The 21909-nt window shown below is 39.7% G+C and overlaps 1 protein-coding gene across 1 annotated transcript; it reads left to right on the top strand.

Moving 5' to 3' along the window:
• Positions 1–8562: 8562 nt before the first annotated feature.
• LOC134751514 (odorant receptor 4-like) lies at positions 8563–16391 on the top strand. Its single transcript, XM_063686949.1, has 8 exons — positions 8563–9181; positions 9786–9954; positions 10449–10545; positions 11921–11926; positions 13047–13253; positions 13990–14078; positions 14646–14712; positions 16209–16391. The coding sequence occupies exons 1-8, from the start codon at positions 8563–8565 to the stop codon at positions 16260–16262; spliced, it is 1308 nt and encodes a 435-aa protein (XP_063543019.1). The 3' UTR covers positions 16263–16391.
• Positions 16392–21909: the final 5518 nt, after the last annotated feature.

The raw sequence follows: 21909 nt of genomic DNA, 5'->3' as shown, positions 1-21909 counted from the left end.
AGCTGATGCTGAACCCTGGCAGTACCTAATGGATCTAAGGTTTGGTGCGACATAGGCACACGCTGTTTTAGTCATCCGACTCGTCTTGATGAGCACTTATGAGAGCAGTACCCATAATGGAGCTGATGCTGAACCCTGGCAGTACCTAGCGGAACTAAGGTTTGGTGCAACGTAGGCACACGCTGTTTTAGTCATCCGACTCGTCTTGATGAGCACTTAGGAGAGCAGTACCCATGATAGAGCTGATGCTGAACCCTGGCAGTACCTAGTGGATCTAAGGTTTGGTGCATCATAGGGACACGCTGTTTTAGTCACCCGACTCGTCTTGATAAGCACTTAGGAGAGCGGTACCCATGATAGAGCTGATGCTGAACCCTGGCAGTACCTAGTGGATCTAGGGTTTGGTGCAACATAGGCACACGCTGTTTTAGTCACCCGACTCGTCTTGATGAGCACTTAGGAGAGCAGTACCCATAATGGAGCTGATGCTGAACCCTGGCAGTACATAGTGGAACTAAGGTTTGGTGCAACATAGGCACGCGCTGTTTTGGTCATCCGACTCGTCTTGATGAGCACTTAGGAGAGCAGTACCCATGATAGAGCTGATGCTGAACCCTGGCAATACCTAGTGGATTCAGCATCAGCTCCATTATGGGTACTGCTCTCCGAAGTGCTCATCAAGACGAGTCGGGTGACTAAAACAGCGTGTGCCTATGTTGCACCAAACCCTAGATCCACTAGGTACTGCCAGGGTTCAGCATCAGCTCTATCATGGGTACCGCTCTCCTAAGTGCTTATCAAGACGAGTCGGGTGACTAAAACAGCGTGTCCCTATGATGCACCAAACCTTAGATCCACTAGGTACTGCCAGGGTTCAGCATCAGCTCTATCATGGGTACTGCTCTCCTAAGTGCTCATCAAGACGAGTCGGATGACTAAAACAGCGTGTGCCTACGTTGCACCAAACCTTAGTTCCGCTAGGTACTGCCAGGGTTCAGCATCAGCTCCATTATGGGTACTGCTCTCATAAGTGCTCATCAAGACGAGTCGGATGACTAAAACAGCGTGTGCCTATGTCGCAACAAACCTTAGATCCATTAGGTACTGCCAGGGTTCAGCATCAGCTCTATCATGGGTACTGCTCTCCTAAGTGCTCATCAAGACGAGTCGGATGACTAAAAGAGCGTGTGCCTATGTTGCACCAAACCTTAGATCCACTAGGTAGTGCCAGGGTTCAGCATCAGCTCTATCATGGGTACTGCTCTCCTAAGTGCTCATCAAGACGAGTCGGATGACTAAAACAGCGTGTGCCTATGTTGCACCAAACCTTAGTTCCGCTAGGTACTGCCAGGGTTCAGCATCAGCTCCATTATGGGTACTGCTCTCCTAAGTGCTCATCAAGACGAGTCGGGTGACTAAAACAGCGTGTGCCTATGTTGTACCAAACCTTAGATCCACTAGGTACTGCCAGGGTTCAGCATCAGCTCTATCATGGGTACTGCTCTCCTAAGTGCTCATCAAGACGAGTCGGATGACTAAAACAGCGTGTGCCTATGTTGCACCAAACCCTGGATCCACTAGGTACTGCCAGGGTTCAGGATCAGCTCTATCATGGGTACTGCACTCCTAAGTGGTCATCAAGACGAGTCGGATGACTAAAACAGCGTGTGCCTATGTTGCACCAAACCCTAGATCCACTAGGTACTGCCAGGGTTCAGCATCAGCTCTATCATGGGTACTGCTCTACTAAGTGCTCATCAAGACGAGTCGGGTGACTAAAACAGCGTGTGCCTATGTTGCACCAAACCTTAGATCCACTAGGTACTGCCAGGGTTCAGCATCAGCTCTATCATGGGTACTGCTCTCCTAAGTGCTCATCAAGACGAGTCGGATGACTAAAACAGCGTGTGCCTATGTTGCACCAAACCTTAGACCCACTAGGTACTGCCAGGGTTCAGCATCAGCTCTATCATGGGTACTGCTCTTCTAAGTGCTCATCAAGACGAGTCGGATGACTAAAACAGCGTGTGCCTATGTTGCACTAATCCTTAGTTCCGCTAGGTACTGCCAGGGTTCAGCATCAGCTCTATTATGGGTACTGCTCTCTTAAGTGCTCATCAAGACGAGTCGGGTGACTAAAACAGCGTGTGCCTATGTTGCACCAAACCTTAGATCCACTAGGTAGTGCCAGGGTTCAGCATCAGCTCTATCATGGGTACTGCTCTCCTAAGTGCTCATCAAGACGAGTCGGATGACTAAAACAGCGTGTGCCTATGTTGCACCAAACCTTAGTTCCACTAGGTACTGCCAGGGTTCAGCATCAGCTCCATTATGGGTACTGCTCTCCTAAGTGCTCATCAAGACGAGTCGGGTGACTAAAACAGCGTGTGCCTATGTTGTACCAAACCTTAGATCCACTAGGTACTGCCAGGGTTCAGCATCAGCTCTATCATGGGTACTGCTCTCCTAAGTGCTCATCAAGACGAGTCGGATGACTAAAACAGCGTGTGCCTATGTTGCACCAAACCCTGGATCCACTAGGTACTGCCAGGGTTCAGCATCAGCTCTATCATGGGTACTGCACTCCTAAGTGCTCATCAAGACGAGTCGGATGACTAAAACAGCGTGTGCCTATGTTGCACCAAACCCTAGATCCACTAGGTACTGCCAGGGTTCAGCATCAGCTCTATCATGGTTACTGCTCTTCTAAGTGCTCCTCAAGACGAGTCGGATGACCAAAACAGCGCGTGCCTATGTTGCACCAAACCTTACTTCCACTATGTACTGCCAGGGTTCAGCATCAGCTCTATCATGGGTACCGCTCTACTAAGTGCTCATCAAGACGAGTCAGATGACCAAAACAGCGCGTGCCTATGTTGCACCAAACCTTAGATCCACTAGGTACTGCCAGGGTGCAGCATCAGCTCTATCATGGGTACTGCTCTCCTAAGTGCTCATCAAGACGAGTCGGACGACCTAAACAGCGCGTGCCTATGTTGCACCAAACCTTAGTTCCGCTAGGTACTGCCAGGGTTCAGCATCACCTCCATTATGGGTACTGCTCTCCTAAGTGCTCATCAAGACGAGTCGGATGACTAAAACAGCGTGTGCCTATGTTGCACCAAACCTTAGATCCATTAGGTACTGCCAGGGTTCAGCATCAGCTCTATCGTGGGTACGGCTCTCCGAAGTGCTCATCAAGACGATTTAAATGACCAAAACCGCGTATGTCTGTGTTGCACCAAACCAGAATTCTACTAGGTAGTAGGTAGGTACTGCTACTACTGCCAGGGTTCAGTCAGGGTCATTTTGCTGTCTCATTTTAAAATATCACGAATGTAATTTTATTAGACGTTGATGCAATTGAGAGTAATTCTAATAAATTTTTTGAAACTTTAATGGCCATTGAAGTTAATCCGAATTAAAGTTAATCCGAATTAACTTCAATGGCCATTAATGTCTCAAAAATTTAATCCGAATTAACTTTAATCCGAATTAACTTTAATCCGAATTAAATGGCTAATGGTTAATGGCCATTAACCTTTTTAATTGTTAATTTTTAATGGTTAATGGCATTAGCGTTCGGCCAACACTGCCTACCGCTAATACCGAAGTTTGCAAATTGCGGGCATCTTTCTCTTTTACTCAAATTAAGACGTAATTAGAGTGACAGAGAAAATTGCGAGCAATTTGCGAACTTCGGTATTCGCGGTAGGCCCCCAAGGCTGTAGGCAGGCTAAAAACAACCCAAAACAACCCGTTTTCCCTCCAAATAAGGTTTCACTTAACTGCACACGTTTTTCCGATGGGAAGCCAGGCGACCACGATGAAAACAAATAATTACCAGCCATTATTAACCCTATTACTTTAAACATAAAGTCTAAAACAACTGGACGGTTATCGCGGGTCTCAGCCAGTTTAGCAGACGTGCGTGGAGAATCCGCACACCAATTCCTCATTCCATTATTGTGAACGAATTTAAACTCTAAAACTTACGTACCAAGAGTGCTACTGAAGGCATAATCAAGTTTCCATTGACAATTTTACGAAAGAATAAAAGACAAAGGAAAAACAACTGTAATTTGTGGGAAGTAAGTGATGGGTCGAGTGCATAATTAATTGTGTGCTCTTGGGAACGAAGAAAATTATTTAATTAGAAGAATGTAGGCACGGGACGGTTTGATTTCAGCCTGGAATCTTGGATCAATTGATTTCATCGTGCTTCGTGCTTACGTCACTAACTAAATTTACTGGTATGAGATTAAAAGCCTTAGTACCTACTTATTTTAGTAAATTTAAAAATGTATAGGTATATTAGGTAATAGGTATGTATTTGTAAAAAACATTAAACCTATGTTTTGAGTTTGGAAATTGTCGGCCCAATTCAAACTTTTAGGCTTAGAACGCCCTGCGGTTTTTTCAAAAGCGGTTCCGCAACCGCAAAAATTGTAACGTACGGCAATGCTAAGCGCACGCACTTAAAAGTCTGAAACCGCAAGAAATTAGACTTAAACCGTAAGAAATTAGACTGAATCCGCAAGAAATTAGACTGAAACCGCAAGAAAAAAACCGCAGTGCGTTCTAAGCCTAAGATACGTCAAATATTACGTCTACGAGGGCGGTTTGATAAGTATAAGGACTATTAGGTACCCGTTTTGAGTTCGTTTTGCTTCAAGGTAGAAAAATAAATACACTATGTATTTTCGACTCCATCATTTTTTAGCTCTATGTAATTTTGCCAACGGTGTTCCTGTTTCAGCAAGCCGCCCAAAAAATACGATTTCTGAACGTCGTCAAATTCCTGAAAATAGACATCTGTAGCAGCAATGACCTCTACTTTAAATGCATACTTTTTCCGATTTGAATATAGATTTGAAAGTTTAAATTAATTGTTTAGAGCTAGATCTGTAGAATAAAGTGCGTGCACTGACATATCTAATTCATATCGTATCTAGACTAAATATTTGACGTACCTTTCTTTACGGGCCCAGTGACTATCAGTCCGCCGGCCGATATATATCGGCCTGTCAGTTGTTCGGAACTGTATTTTTTTTGTTCTAACTGACAGGCCAAAATCGTCAAATATTACGTCTAGATACGATATGGATTAGATATGTCAGTGCACGCACTCTATTCTACAGATCTAGCTCTAAACGATTACAAATTCCTCCCCTCCCCTTTACAGTTAGAATCGGGCAGTGTTTGTGGCTCGTATATATAGTCCTCCTCAACGGTTTCGATGACGGCGACCTCAGCAGTTATGGATTACGCCTATTATGGGCTCGAATGTGGCTGGCCAGGCCGAACTTGGTCTTAAAGACTCTATTGCAGGTGCCACAATAGAGTTGGCCAGACGCGTTATACGTATACGCGTACGAGGGCTTCGGTCTTTCTTTACGTTGTTGGCGGTTGGTTGGCGGATCTAAGGTATTGAGGCGGTTTTCTTCAAATAATTTGATGCGGTTAAAGATGGTCGACCGCCAAGATGACCTGTCTGTAGCAAGCTCCTCCCAACGCTCAGGATCGATGTTGCAAGCGTTCAGGTGTCGTTTGAGCACGTCCTTATAACGCAGACGCTTGCCTACCACCAATTCAGAGTAGACTACGGTTTTGGGCAAGCGGCGGTCATCCATACGGAGGACATGCCCACACCACCTTAGCTGTCGCTGCATTAGTAGAGCCTCCATACCATAGAGCCCGGAACGACGCATGACCTCAGAATTTGGAACTCGGTTTGTGGCTCGTAGTCAGTCGGCAAAGTCGTAAAATGTTATGATGCGGACGGAAATTTACAAAAAATACGCAAAAAGGCATTTTTATGGAAATGAGACCCCAGTCAGGCCTAGTCGTGAAATGTCTATGATAATGAAATTCCAAAATGAAGTCTACTCGTCACTACATAGCATAAAACAAAGTCGCTTTCCGCTGTCTGTCCGTCTGTCCATATATTGCTTAGATCTTTAAAACTACGCAACGGATTTTGATGCGGTTTTTTTTAATAGATAGACTGATGCTAGAGGAAGGTTTATATATATAATTTGTAAAAGTTTTGTGTAAATTGGTTGAACTACCCGTGCGAAGCCGGGGCGGGTCGCCAGTATTATATATATCAGAAAGTAAACGAAAGATTTAGGATAACTCAAAAACTCATCATCATGTATCTATAAAGATTTTACATCAAAAACTAAATAATCCCAACTAAAAAGTAACACAACAGGAGGCCTATCCAAGTGGCAATCGTTGATAGAAAACTCCAATATAATGTATGGTAACAGTTACGTGAGTTTTCGTTCAATTGTTATCTCGATACTTATATATTTTTTCTTTTTGTTTGGCGTTTGTCGATTGTCATCTTGGCTAGGCCCCCAGAGCTATCACAATAATTATAGCTACGAATCAAGGGCCTGACACTCTTTGATAGAGAAAGATAGTCTTATTGTGATTCCTAGAAGAGGAAAGAGATAATAGTGCCATGCTTTGTCCTTATCACCGACCGGGTGGCATCATATACGGTAGGAGGCGATGGCGAAATACCGAAATTTATAAGAGTGAAAGAGAAAAAATCCTATGCTGCCCAAATTTTATATGATTATTCTTTCTCTTACCCCCGGTCGCTCGGTGGCGCGTCTAACTACTTGTATAATACTATGTCTATGCTATGAATGCTATAATAGGTACACCATCGGTGTCAGCATGGTTGCATTTTTATCACCTGTCACTATGCCTGTCACTTTCGCACTTACATACTTGTTAGAACGTGACAGGCGATAAAAATGCTACCGTGCTAATCCCGCATGACTACCATGAGACCTTATTGTTTACAGTATAACAATACACAGTTTTTATAGCTACATGTTGCCTTGCCTCTACGGCTGTCACGTATGTGTGTTAATATGTATTATGTTTGCGATTGTTATTATCAAAGATAGATATAACTCCGTAATAGATAGATACAGTCTAAGGAAAAAACGTGCCTCGAAAATCAAGAAAATTTGATTCTCGTTCAGAGGCGCTACTAGTTTTGGCCAACAGTCGAATAGATGGCGTTGACAGTTTCGTTTGTTATTTAACAATTTTAACGCATATCAGTGAAAGAACATGAGTCAAAATCATAAAAATAATTAATGCAAATAAAAAAAATCATTTATCTATATTTAAATACATTTTATCGTATTTTTATAAATCTTCATTTTTAGTTTTAAAGTGTGTCGACAGATGGCAGTGAATTTACTGGGGTTACAAAATTTACTATGACAGTACCGCTCTAGTATAAGTTACTCTATGTTATTATTGAAGTTAAATTTAAACATAAACACCCAATGATGCTACGTTAAGAGTCACACGAACCTGTATCGTACTGAAGAAATGTATTTTCTCTCTTCTTCTATTTATATCATAAAATAACACAGAATTTTAATCCTATACGGAATTCTCATGGTACATACTAGAATTTATGCAAAAATATTGGCAAGGGATTAAGGTTCCCTAACATCACAGTTACCTAAAATAACACTAAGTAATGCTTTTGTCCGTAACGGTATTCACCACGCTGACCAAAGTATATCTTTTGCAATCCCAGATAAACGCTTGATTCCAATTTGAAACTTATCAATAACATCACAAGGTTCAATTTGTTATAAAAATAAATTATAAATACGACGTTTTAAAAGTAATAACCACGCGTCCCTCTCCCAAGCCAAATCCTTTGTCGTTTTTGTCTAATCCTGGTAAAACTGTCAAATACTGGCCGGCGGCGTTAAAAAAGAATAAGGATTCGAAATTTGAAGGCGGAAATATCAAAAGTTTCGGAGCTTTGTCGAATGTTTCACTGGAATATGGAACTGTGCCCCGTTCCGCGTTTGAGTCTGGCCGCTTAGAAACTAGAACGGTATTTTTATGGATTTCTTTGGCAGGTCGTTACTGCCTATATTGCTTTTCGGTGTGCTTTTCACTTTGTCAGAAAAAAATGGAGCCTGGAATTAATGTGAATGTCAAGAAGAAATTATTGAAAAGGATAACCATTAAGGACCTAATACGTAGAAGTCGCAGAACATGTATTATTGCTCTACAATTTTGAGAATATTCCAATTTATTGTCACAGACAATATCTCCGCATCTTTATCACATATGTTACAAATTAGGTATAAAAAAATATATATGTTTAAATGTTTTAGTAGGTGTACTTATAGGTGTAGAGTAGGTGTCATTCGTTAATTTTTTATTGGTAGTAGATTCGCTACAATTAAGTTTTAGGTATCTTCAGGCTGGGATGTGTTGTTCTTTTGAAACAACTCTTTAATTTCAAGGATTCACTAATTTATAGGGCTGGCGATATCAAACGGAATAATAATAACATGTTATTTGACATGAAAAAGAATAAGTTTAGTTCGATTCATTTCCATTGTTAATATAGTCCTTAATTACAAAAAAAAACTTTAATTACAAGTATTTTAGTAAGAAATTAGTCATATTTGAGATAGTTTTCGTGGCATACGCAAGTCCAGCAGTACATTTTCTATGACAATATCAGTTTGGGTTCAAATAAGCTGCAAATAATTTAAAATGTCGGCAAAAGAGGTTGAAGAATCCCTGAAAATTACCAAACTCACTTTACTCATCTCCGGAATTAAAATGGAGCATGGAAAGTGGGATCCTCTGTTTAAAATACTGTTTCAAGTACAGTTTCTCTGGATCCATTCGGCCATCGTGGGCGAACTGTCTTGGGTGGTAGACGGATCACAGAATGGGAAGAGTTTCTTAGAACTCTCCTATAATATACCTTGTGCGATGGTCTGCCTACTTTCTTCAGTAAAGGCCACATTTTTCTTCATTCACCAAGACGTTTTTATTGAAGTTGTTAAAAAACTTATAAATATACATCCAGAAGTTGATGATAAGAGAGTGACTGACGAAAAAACAATTGAAGATGAAGAATTAAACGATGTCGTACGAAGAAACGTAAATGAATCGACTACATTCCTAAAATATTTAATAAAATTGGACTTAGCGATATGTTCGGGGGTGATAGTGGCATTTGCTTTACAACCTCTTCCAGCGATGGGATATGAGTATTGGAAAACAGGGACTTATAAAGTAACATTTCCTTATAATGTCAAGTATTTCTTCGATCCCTACAGTAAGGCTGTTTGGCCTTTCGTCTATGTTTATCTGGTTTGGGCAAGTCAGTATTTTATTATATTCATTGCAAAACATTGAAACATATTGAACTGTTTGAACGCAATAAATACATTATATCAATAAATATTGGTTTTTTAGGAATTTTGATGCTATTCCGATTTTCACATTTTACGATTGACATAAATAAATGCAAAGGGCAGATTTGCATACGATCTTAAAAGTTTTTAGTCTTAATGGAAGGAAACTTTACTCGTAATCCAAATTGCTTGCTTAATTCATTTCAACTCTTGCTATCCCTGTATTTTGATCTAAACACGAATAGGTGTCATTCTAAATGGATAAACCGATTTTTTTGATTAAGGTCAATGTGGGAAAAATCTGCATATATTGTTTTGCCTGGGATAACCCTTAGATACAGCCGTTACAGGGCAAGAACTCTAGTATTTGTATACGTGCGTCACTCAGCAGACAGTCCGAAAGGAAGAGCTCCTTCTCCTCTACCGACCTTCTGTAAGTGGTAAATGTGTGCAAACGACGACCATATAGACGGTCTTGCCTGATAGACGGTCTTTCCCACATTTATGTTAATCAAAAGTGGCAACTGTAATTCAAGAATCTCTTATTTTTAAATGCCACAACCGTTCCAGGTACCATAGCATTCCTCAACACTTTTGGCACAGACACGTTCTTCTTCGCATTCTGCGTGTACATGAGGATGCACTTTCGAATCCTGCAGAGGAGGTTCCAGGATGCAGTGTGTGAGAGAGAGGGAAGACAAATTGTTGAAGTCGTTAAAAGGCACCAGGATGTGATAAAGTTAGTAAATGTCGTAATCTCGATATCATATGATTTTTAGTGCCTCCGCTCCGGGAGCGGCGCGTTGACCTACTCGTCCTACTAATTGGTTGTTTATACACCTAACATAATATATGTTACTGTGGGATAAATGGCGATGCTCTGACATGGTCTCTGAAAATGCTGAAATATTCTCATTTACCAATCAGATTTTTTTACGAAGCCAATTTGCTGTCTAACCTTCCGGCTTCAACAATTCACCTAATTGTTACTTGTTAGTTTACTTCCGGTTTCCTTACGATGTTTTTCCATATTCCATAGTTTACTTAACTTAACTTAGTTTAGTAATTGTAACTAAATATAAGTGAACATCTTCCTAAATATTAATGCAGGCTATCAAGGCATGTATTCCCCCTATAGCTATTAAGTTTTATCTTTCTTAAAAAGCAAAGAGATAGGTGCGGGCTGAAGAACAGCTATTTTTACCTAAGATCGATACGTTTTTTATGTTTCAGTTTAGCAGACCAAATGGAAATCCTGTACTCTAAATCTACCCTCTTCAGCATGGTCACAAGTTCTATTCTCATTTGTCTCTGCGCGTTTAACGCTACGGTAAAGTTTACTATTTTACGTCGTTTTGTGTCAAAGTCATGTCTTGACATATACTAGTTTTTTGGTTTGGTTAATATGTTTGTAATTAATCCTTGTGTGTATTTTTGTAACGTTTTAATATGTATCTTTGTGTGTTATCTGTCGTGGCATCACCGAATGGGCCCTACGGAAGACCAGCGCTGGCTTTATAGCTAGCATTATGCTGAGTTGGGTCCATTTCGTGATGCACACTTGATGATTTCTTCTTTTCTTGCTGTTGTTGTCTGTACATTTGTGATCGTCACGAATAAATATCTTTTATCTTTATCTTTTATCTAGTACATATTTGTTACCGGTGGCGATTCTGATTCTACACAATATCCGAAATCATGCTGCCTGCGATCGGATTGATATTATTTTGATTATTATTTAAATTTAATGTCAAGATATCTTATTGCATATTGCGTTGTCTACATTTTTAAACATACCGTGATATGTACGAGTAGGCTGTGGAAGGGACGTAATATTATTTCACCACACCAGCTGGTAAAGGCCCTCTTGATTGTTCAAAAACGAATGAGAAAGTTGCGTTTTATCCACAAGAGTGGCAAAGTAAATTAATGCAAATTCTGAGCTGTAATGATGATTTTGAATAATACATATTAAATAAAACTGATTTGTATTTAATTTGGTTTGATTTTTTTAAATATTTTACAGCTAGTATTTTCCTTGTGTTTGTGTGGTGAAAAATTTTGTGTTCCACTCGGTGGCAAAATTTGTTTAACCCTCGTGACGCTCAAGATTCAATTTTTCGACAACTTTCCCCCTTGTAAAACAAATTACTATTGTTTTACAAGGGGGCAAAGTCCGAGCAAGCGAAATATTCCAAAATGGAATCTTGAGTGTTGAGAGGGTTTCAAGGCACGAGGGTTAAACAAATTTTGCCACCGAGTGAAACACAAAATTTTTCACTACACCATCATCATCATCATCATATCAGCCTTCTATCGCCCACTGCTGAGCATAGGCCTCTCCTCGAGTACTTATCCCGGTCCTGAGCCAATCTCATCCAGAAGTGACCCGCAGTCTTCCGAATGTCGTCCACCCAACGAGCCAACGGACGCCAGACACTCCTTTCATCTGAAAGCGGCCACCATTCCGTTAACATTTTGGCCCACCTGCCATCACTCTGTCTGGCAACATGTCCCGCCCAGCTCCATTTAAGTTTGGTAATGACGTATCCGACGTCTTGCACTTTGGTGCGGCGTCGGATCTCGGCATTCCTCGCTCGGTCTTGAAATTTGATGCCGAGCATGGCGCGCTCCATATGGCTCTCTGTGCCACTCGGATTTTATGCACAGCCTCCTTAGTGAGCGTCCATGTCTCGGCACCGTAGGTCATGGTGGGCAGGACACATTGGTTAAAGAGACGAGTTTTCAGACATTGTGGAATGTTAACGGGTTTGAGGATGTCCGCTAGTTTATTGAATGCCGCCCAACCCGGCTGGATTCTCCTCGAGATCTCCTTCTTCTGATGTGTTTTGTCAAATGATAGAATATGTCCAAGATACACGTATTGCTCGACCACCTCCACCAACACAACACAAGGAAAAAACTAACTGTAAAAAATCAAACAATATCAAAGCAAATCGATTCAAAATAAATGTTATTAAATATTTATCATTTAAAAGTCAATTCTACCAGCAACCATAAGAAAACAATTCAAAATGAAATATATGAATAATATACAACTTTCCAGTTTTTGAATAATCAAGAGAGCTTTTACCAGCTGGTAAAAAAAATGTGTCCCGGCTTCCAACTTTTGAACTATATGTCCAAGAAATATGAAAATATTCGTGAAAAACATTAAATCAAAACTATAGCGAACATATTCAGTTAAGCCGTTGTTGAGTTATCGCAAATAGTCTTCCCTTCATAGTAAAAGGACGTACAAAGCTTTATGAAGGTACCTTTTGCTGGTACATATTATGATACTTACTTACTAATAGCTAAGGTCTATTGTGACGGATGGGTACTGTCCGCGTGCCAATACCGTGCATTCGGAGGTCGAGGAAGTGGGAGGGTGTGCGCCGTGCCCGTACGTGCAAAATGACACCAGTCACCATCACTCTGTCATTACGCCCAATATTCCTAACATTCCTCTGCCGTGCACGGAATTCGCGCGCGGACAGTAACTACGGAACCCTACACTGAGCATGGCCCGACATGATCTTGGCCGGTTTTTTTTAAAGGATGACTCACGCTAGAAGCTCATCGTGGCCGGGCCGAGGTATCCGACACTTCAATTTTCTTTAGAAACGTGGTCATCGAAAACGAAGTGTCGGAAGCTTCAACCCGGCCCTGAACCGTTCTAACGTGAGTCATCCTTTAACCTGCGGTGGCAGCATGGTTCCATTTTTATCGCCTGTCGCTATGCCTATCACTTTCGCACTTACATATATACTTGTTAGAACGTGACAGGTAATAAAAATGCGACCGTGCTAAGCCCGCTGGTCTTTCCAGACGGTGAAGGACATGGGCGTGGTGATCTCGTTCATGGCGTTCCTCTCGATGCTCCTCACTCAGATCTTCCTCCTGTGCTACTTCGGTGACATGCTGATGAAGTCGGTAAGAAATCGGGTGATGATGATGATGATGATGATGTTCCTGTCTATTAGCCTCACGCAGATCTTCCTCCTGTGCTACTTCGGGGATATGCTGATGAAGTCGGTATGGAGTCGGGTGATGATGATGATGATGTGACGTTCCCAGTCGGTGGACGACATGGGCGTGGTGATCTCATTCATGGCCTCCCTATCTATGAGCCTCATGCAGATCTTCTTTCTGTGCTACTTCGAGGATACACCCATGAGGTCGGTAAGAAACAGATGTTCCCAGTCGATATTAATTAGAAATTCCACGACTGACGATACTGGCGGCCTAGCCAAGGTGACAATCGCTATCGCTTCGCCATCGAATCGCTTTGTGTCTCTCTATCACTCTTCCATATTAGTGTGACAGTGACAGTTGCGTTTCGTTTGCTACAGAGCGTTAGCGATTGGCATGTTGTCTACGGGGCCTGGAATAATTAGTAACCCGGCCCAAGCATCTGCACCATGACATTTAGACGACAAATACCGAAGAAATTATTGTTTAGACGCTATTTTTCCAATTCGGAAAAATAAATAAGTTTGCACACTTGTAGAGTTACACCAAGCTAAGTTGACAGCGATTTGGCATAACAGACTGTGCAAGTGTTATTTAAACGTCCTAATCTCATAGAAGTTTGACGTTTAAAATAACACTTGCGCCGTTTGGACTATCAAAATCGATACCAACTTAGCTACCCATAGGTCTAACTCTTAGCTTAAAACCCTTCATTTTCAGTTTACTCTTTGTCGACATCGACACTTGCTTCTTTTCTAATTAAAAGAGTTGATATAACAACAAGAGGTATGGTTTTCAGAGTACGGAAATAAGCGACGCCATCTACAACAGCCAATGGTATCAAGCGGATCAACGTATGAAGAGAAACGTGCTGTTTGTTTTGAGCAGGTACGCAATATTTCATCGAAAAATCGCAATTTCCTTGTTTTCCATACATCGAAACGGCTTCTATTCTATTACATGCTGACGTGAAGTCACGATGTATTGCCGTTTTGTTAGGAGCGTTTAGTCTGTTAAGTGCGGGTGTCAGACTTTGACTATCATTTGTGACTTTTGTATAGATATAGACATATGATCCTCGAAAGAAACCTAAATTAATAAATACCTACATTAATAAAAAATTGTCAAATACCCTATTGTCATTGTTAGAAAGTAAAAAACCGGCCAAGTGCGAGTCGGACTCGCGCACCGAGGGTTCCGTACTTTTTAGTATTTGTTTTTATAGCGGCAACTGAAATACATTATCTGTGAAAATTTCAACTGTCTAGCTATCACGGTTCATGAGATACGGCCTGGTGACAGACAGACAGACGGACAGCGGAGTCTTAGTAATAAGGTCCCGTTTTTACCCTTTGGGTACGGAACCCTAAAAATGGGTAGGAAATTAAATTATTTGACTGTACTTACACACGAAGGGGTGTAAGTTCTAAAATTAATATTGTTTTCGATTCGCAGATCACGTATACCATGTAAACTGACAGCTTCCGGTTTCGCAGATGTCAATATGGAACTATTCACTTCGGTAAGTCTTGAAACACAAGATAAGGCCACTGCGCTAGTTTGCCGTCCAGCTCTGGTTTTCGTCCATATGAATGAGTTGTTACAAACAATACCTATATTATAAAGGAGCAAGCGAGACATAGACTGTGAGACCGTAGTGTTGGATGATGCTGGACATTCTGATGTTTTGAAAAGATGTGTCCCGCCGAGTTTGTTGCCGGTCCCATATTGGGATACCCTCCTACAATTTAGGAGGGAATTAAATCTTCTCGGGTCCGTGGTGTAGGGTTGGAGCCGGCATAGTTTTTTTTTTTTTTTTTTTTTTTTTTTTTATCGCGTATATATATATATCTTTACTTGAAAAATAATTATAGTGTATAACTAGCCTTATGAACCGATTTTGCATGTACAACCAGCCTTAAAGTTTGTAGTCTATGATTGTTCATTATTTTAGTATGTGGGTATTTTTGCATTTTGTAATTTTTCCTCAGTCACCCGTTGACCACGAACGCTGTAAAGAGTTCGAAACGTCGGGATGTATTATAAATTCAATATACGCGATATAATCCGTTTTCATAGTTTTATTTCATGAGTAACTATCGCGGTAACCGAAGACAATATTAAATACCTATATTTTTCAATTCAAGTATCTTAGATAATATTGATATTTTAATAGTCTTAGTGATCTGGCTACAAATAAATTATTTTCACTTGATTGTTTAAAAACTAATGTGAAAGTTGCGTTTTATCTACATGTGTGGCAAAGTGATGATGCAAATTTTGAGTTGTTTTCTTATGTTGACTGGTAGAATTGACTTTTAAATGATGATTTTTAATAGTAAATATGTATTTAATAACATTTATTTGGATTTGATTTGGTTTGTTTTGTTTGATATTTTACAGTAGTATTTTCATCGCGTTGGTGTGGTGAACATTTTTGTGTTTCACTCGGTATGCCTTGAAAGTCTTGAAACCCTCGCAACGCTCTAGATTTCACTTTTGCAATTTTGGAATCTTTCGCTTGCTCGGGTGTCAATATTGGCACGAGCGGTTAAACAACAAGTTTACCCCCTTGTAGAATAAATAACTACAACTTCTGTATCTAGCTAATGCGGTCCAGAGTCTATCATTAAGAATGTCATGAATTATGTTATCATTCTTTCGTTAATTTATAAACAAAAATATTATTTCATAAATTTCATAGGTATAAGATAGGTAGGTACATATAACCTCACTAAACTACGAACTACGAATAGTAATGTTTACCATTAAAAAATACCATTACAAACTTATTACTGATGGCCCACCAGGGCCTGATTTACCCACAGGCTAAGTCTAGGGCGCAAGGACCAAGGGGTCGCGCAATGGGGCGCGGCGGCGGCTCTGAGTTGAGACCAGTGGGGGGCGGATATACATAGTCAGCCTAGGGCGATCAGAACTCTAAGTCAGGCCCTGTGGCCCCCGTAAGTTACACTTTATGCTTTATGATTAATAAATTATTTTATTGTTTCATTTCAGATACTCGGTCGATCGTGGTCTTTCTTCGCTCTTCTGAAGACTGTTATCAAGTAAACAATGAGGATGACAGAAACCTGTTTCATTGATGTAAAAAGATTTCAGTCATCCAGTTCAACCATACTTTCTAACTTCTAACATACACTACATGTAAAGCAGGGATTCTTAAAGTGGGGTCCACGGACCCCTTAGGGGTCCGTAGCATGTTGATCAACGATCCGCAGTAGGTCAGTTATCTACTGTAATCATACTTATTACGAAGTCTTGTACTAAACTTGACGAGACCTAAGTGTAATGAAACTTATAACAAAAGTAAATTTTAAAATATAAATAAGGGTTCTTATTATGAAATAAAACTATGAAAACGGATTATATCGCGTATATTGAATTTATAATACATCCCGACGTTTCGAACTCTTTGCAACGTCGGGATGTATTATAAATTCAATATACGCGATATAATCCGTTTTCATAGTTTTATTTCATGAGTAACTATCGCGGTAACCGAAGACAATATTAGGTTCTTATTATGTTCCTAAAATAGTTTTTGACCGGGGTCCATGGAATTGTTAAAATTGTGAGAATGGTCCGTGACTGCAAAAAGTTTAAGAAACCCTGATGTAAAGGATGACTCACGTTCAAACGGCCCGGACCCGGGCATCTAGCTGACACTTCGTTTTCTATAGTGGCCTCAGCTCAGAATACAGAGCTGCTACATAAACTTGAAACATATAAATAGGACGGTAAAATTTATTTTTAACCTTTTGGACGCCAATGACCGATATATACGCACCGCGGGTCCAACGCCAAAGACCGATTAATCAGTCATAGACCACAGTGCAACATAGACCTACATACATAATATGCATACATCCGATACATATGACTACAAACATTAGATACAACATTCAAGCGTCGACTGAGAAACTTTTTACTGGACAACCCGTTATATTCAATAAGTGAATTTTTTGACATAACTGTATAATTTATAATCGCATATCATTTTTGACATTTTCTTTGTCTTATTGTTATTATTTGATGATCCTTCTCAGGGGAAATTTTTCATATAATGTATAATTAATGAAATTAATTTATTTGGATTTTTTTGGTATTATTTTAATTCATTTCTGACGATGTAGATTCTTATAAATTGACATTAATGTAATTTGTACTGTAATCATATGCTGTGAAATAAATATATCTAATCTAATCATAAAGTTCAATTTCAGTTTTGACACTTCGGTGACGTGGCGTCTGGATGACAGCTTTTGTGTTTGACACGGCGTCGAAAAGGTTAAACGAGTTTGTTCCCGTTCAGTCAGTAGCGGTAGCATTGGTAACCGCTGAACAAAAGAAACAAAGTCTTGCACTTACTTAGTGCCTATAAATACTAGAATTTAGTATCCAAATTGACTAATACTAGTACATTTGGGTCAGTCCGACGGTTCGCACCTGTCGCTCTCCTTTCTCAACTGCTATAAATAAATACATACCTACTACGTGTAGCTTATTCGGGCTTCATGGCACGGTCTATTCCCATCTGTTACCACCAAGTTGTTACCACTGGTAATAGCTGGGATTTTTTTGTCACCTTTTACCACTGGGGACAACTGAGAAATAAAAAGCCTTATAGGTGCCTAATAAGGTGACAATCGCTTGCGCTACGACAGGGAAACGCTTTGGCTTGTGTTTGTCTCTCTATCACTCTTCCTTATTAGAGCGACAGTGACAGTTGCGTTTCGTTCGCTACGGAGCGTAAACAATTGGCATGTTGGCTACGCACCCAGTAGTATCAAGTGAATTGGTGGTGGTTTAACTGGAACTGGTAACAACTTGATGGTAAAGTGGTAACTAGTGGGAATACTGTACCCGTACTATGAGTCACTGACAGTGTCAAAACAGACATAATTATACGTAATTTACTTTCTATACATCTCGCTCGTACTCGCATATTAGTGTTAAGCAAAGCGGGATATAATAAGATAGAGCGGTACTGTCATAGTAAATTTTGTAACCACTGTAAATTCACTGCCATCTATCGACATACTTTAAAACTAAAAATGAAGATTTATAAAAATACGTTAAAATGTATTTAAATATAGATAAATGATTTTTTTATTTGCATTCATTATTTTTATATGATTTTGACCCATGCTCTTTCACTGATACGCGTTAAAATTATAAATAACAAACGAAACGGTCAACGCCCTCTATACGAGAGTAGGCCAAAGCTAGTGGCGCCGTCTGATCGAGAATCAAATTTTCGTGGTTTTGAGGCACGTTTTTTCCTTAGACTGTATCCATCTATTACGGAGTTATATATCTATCTTTGGTGTTAAGTAAATTACATTACGTTCTCGATAGCGTTTATGTCAGTGCCAAACTGGTGGTAGCCACACTAGGAATAATCGTCTAGTACTGTAGCTCTGTTTGACAGTTTGACATGCACCTCCTCCTTCTTCCTTGCTGCATCCGACAATGGCGACCCCATTAACAATTCTTATCCGGATTATGAGATGCCCTAATGTGGCTCGCAAAACCAAACTTTGTCTTAAAGATGCGGTGGCTCGAGCCGCAATGGAGTTGTCCAGTCGAGTTGGGTGTACGTGTAGGAGGGCTTGTCTTGCGGATATGACGCTTAGCATCTAGGTTTTCCAGTCGTTGCTGCTCAAATTGGTCTACAACTCTACATTCATATGAACACTAGAACGTCATTTCGATCTTTGATGTACTTAAGAGGCCGTAGTCGATTTTGGAGCAAAAATTTTAAATTGTTAGATTTATTCGTTGAAATTATACACGTTTTGTTACGTAATATCTAAATAACAAGTATTGGTTTCTATTAGCACGTCTTCTCATCTTGCCTTTTAATAATGAGCTCGCAAGCGTGCGTCACCGGTAATATATGAAAAGAAGGGACAATTTTTAAAAATTCATCAAAAATTTATGGTGGTATATTATACAAATTGATGTATAAGAATAGTTTCAACAAATGTTGTAGATTGTTTAAGTATCAAAATTACGTTGAAATTAAGTCGATTTTCAGAGAAATTGTCACTTGTTTTGAAGGAATTTCTGGAGAAAATTGATTTCGTCTAACTTTCATTTACACTACTTCAAAGTCATAATAATAAAAATGTAGTCTGATAAACCTCAAGTACAGGATACGTGTAATACAAAATTACCATGTTTAGCCGTCCGAACTTTACGAAATTTACAAATAAGAGCGACAAAATCAGTGCTTTACGCGCGGTTACCTAAACATCCATCATAAAAGCAAACATTACTAATTTAGTGAGTCTATTTTCAAAAAAATGATCTGATAAAAGGTAAGATAAGAAGATGCGCTAATAGAAACCAGTACTTGTTATTTCAATTAGGTAACAAAAGGTGTACAATTTCACCGACTAAATCTATCAATTTTACATTTTTGCGACTAAAATCGACACCGGCCTCTTATGCAATGTCCTCCCAGATCAAAATTCAAAACGCTTGTCAAGCAAGGTGCTATTGTTTGTTAATCTGAAAGTGTTTTTTATAAGCTTTTATTTGAGTTGCAATGTTTGTATGTTCGGGTAAAATCTTATAAGCCAAATTAGACCCACTTCCCATTCGATAGAGCTGAAACTTCAGAAACATATGTAAGTTGTGTGACGATGCAATATTATAACATCGAGCGGGTTTATTTAATGATGGACACAGGAAATGGCCATAGGAACTCAGTGATAAGACAACGCAACCTCATTGTGTTTGGGTTTGTTAGAATTGCTTGTTGAAAAAAGTACAGTCAGCGATAAAAGCATGTATCAAAAATGTTTTTTTTTTACAAAAAACATTTCATGCGCAGTAGGTTAACAATCTGAACTGATCAATTGTAGACTACCTACGAAAGAGACGACTAAAAGAGGAGACTAGATATCACCTAGTGATGGGCCGAATATTTGCCGAATTCTAGCGGTTGCAGCGAATCTCGGATCCAGTTTCTACTCGTAATCATCAGATAATCACTTCCGTTGATATCGTCTTCAATCGAAATTTCGAACCGGTGGTCTCCGTTCCGTGCGACCAACTCAAACAATGCCCAAGTAAAACTATCCGTTCAGAGGGCCTACCGCGAACACCGAGGTTCGCAAATTGCGGGAATCTTTCTCTTTTACTCCAATTAAAGCCGTAATTAGAGTGACAGACAAAGATGCCCGCAATTTACGAACTACGGTGTTCGCGGTAGGCCCTCAGGTTTCCAAGGGCCTTGTAACATACACCCCTTACCACCCTTACCACAACCAAATAAAACTCAAACTCCTTTACTCCGATTGTACGCAAGATTATCAATTCACAAAGATACGTTTGCGTTCCAAAACAACCTTATTTGTACCTTGTTTAAAGCTAATATCGATAATTAGATGGTTTATATTTGACAACGATCGTAATGCTACGATGCTCGACTTTATATCAACGAGGCAACTTCCATTTTCGTATATTAAACGTCTAAGTAGCCACTTGTTATATTACCGAGATATTGATGCGGTCGGTAAGATCTTATGGCACGAGATTAAATGTGTTTTTGGCTTGATGTGGAGGTAAGGGGTGAGTGGTCTGGGGACACGACAGCGGGAACCCGTGTGCGGCGGAATGCAACGATACCGGGATCGACTGGTACACATGAGATAAGTATTCTAAAATAAAAATATAATTTATGTTAATATTTTGTTCGTGACTTGTGGTTGTGGCTGTAACAGGGTTATTTCGCATTATATAGGTAATAAAGCACTTAAAGCAGGCATGTGTTTAATAACACTTTTGTAGCTCTAGGTAAGAGGTAACCTGCTAAAGGTAAGGATACACATGTGCGTGTCCAACCCTCTGTAGGTATTTATAAGTACTTAAGTAGTACAATAAAATGAGTATGTTGAAATTTTTTAATAAAAGGAAGTAATTCTGGTCCAGGCAAAACCTGCGGATGGTTTATGCCAGCAGCAGCGACAAAAAAAATAGTTATCTATAGCGTTACGCAAGATATAAAGTAATGGGTAGGTCAAATCCACTTTACTGGTTTTTCACCTATTTATTTATTTAATTTTTTTTATTCAGGGAAATACACATAATATCCAACTTAATTACAAAAGTACCGTTAAACCAGTAAGGTTTGTCTCGGTGTACCGATGGTGTACTATCCGCGCAGATTTTATACAATAATAAAATAACTTTTAACAAACCTGCCAACCTGCTTAGGTATAACAAAATATAGCAATTAACGTGTTATTTCTAAATGCATAATGTTGATCTACGAATCTGATCAAGCCATGACCAAATAAATAAGTTTGTTATCACTCATTGTTATGATTCTTGGAATCGATACCATTTACGTAATTTTATCTAATTAGTAAGTTATAATAAGTATGTTTTTGTTTTAGATAGATAGATAGCGTTTATTTGTGGCACAAAAAAGAAGAAAACAACACGTAGGATTAACATAAATAAGCTATAAGCTTTAAGCCACGAAATGCTTTTCTATTACTCTCCACTTCCGTAATAACAATGTGATTCTTTAGGTACCTACGCTGATTAAATAGCAGTAGCACCAAACACAATAATACAGCGCAGCGTTGCAGAGGCCGGGAAAGGGCAATTCGCAGATGAGTTTCGATTTTGTCGATTTTGTGTTTTCGACAAAGAAGACGAATCCACGAATTGCTATTCCTGC

The sequence above is a fragment of the Cydia strobilella genome, chromosome 2 (genome assembly GCF_947568885.1).
Source record: "Cydia strobilella chromosome 2, ilCydStro3.1, whole genome shotgun sequence".
NCBI classification, from domain to species: Eukaryota; Metazoa; Arthropoda; class Insecta; order Lepidoptera; family Tortricidae; genus Cydia; species Cydia strobilella.
Note: the sequence above shows the minus strand (reverse complement) of the source record. Positions and strands in the feature narration are given on the sequence as shown.

Coding starts and splice junctions, on each gene's coding strand:
- LOC134751514 (XM_063686949.1), top strand. CDS start 8,563: ATGTCGGCAAAAGAGGTTGAAGAATCCCTGAAAATTACCAAACTCACT. Junction 9,182..9,785: donor TGTTTATCTGGTTTGGGCAA/GTCAGTATTTTA, acceptor CAACCGTTCCAG/GTACCATAGCATTCCTCAAC. Junction 14,713..16,208: donor ATATGGAACTATTCACTTCG/GTAAGTCTTGAA, acceptor GTTTCATTTCAG/ATACTCGGTCGATCGTGGTC.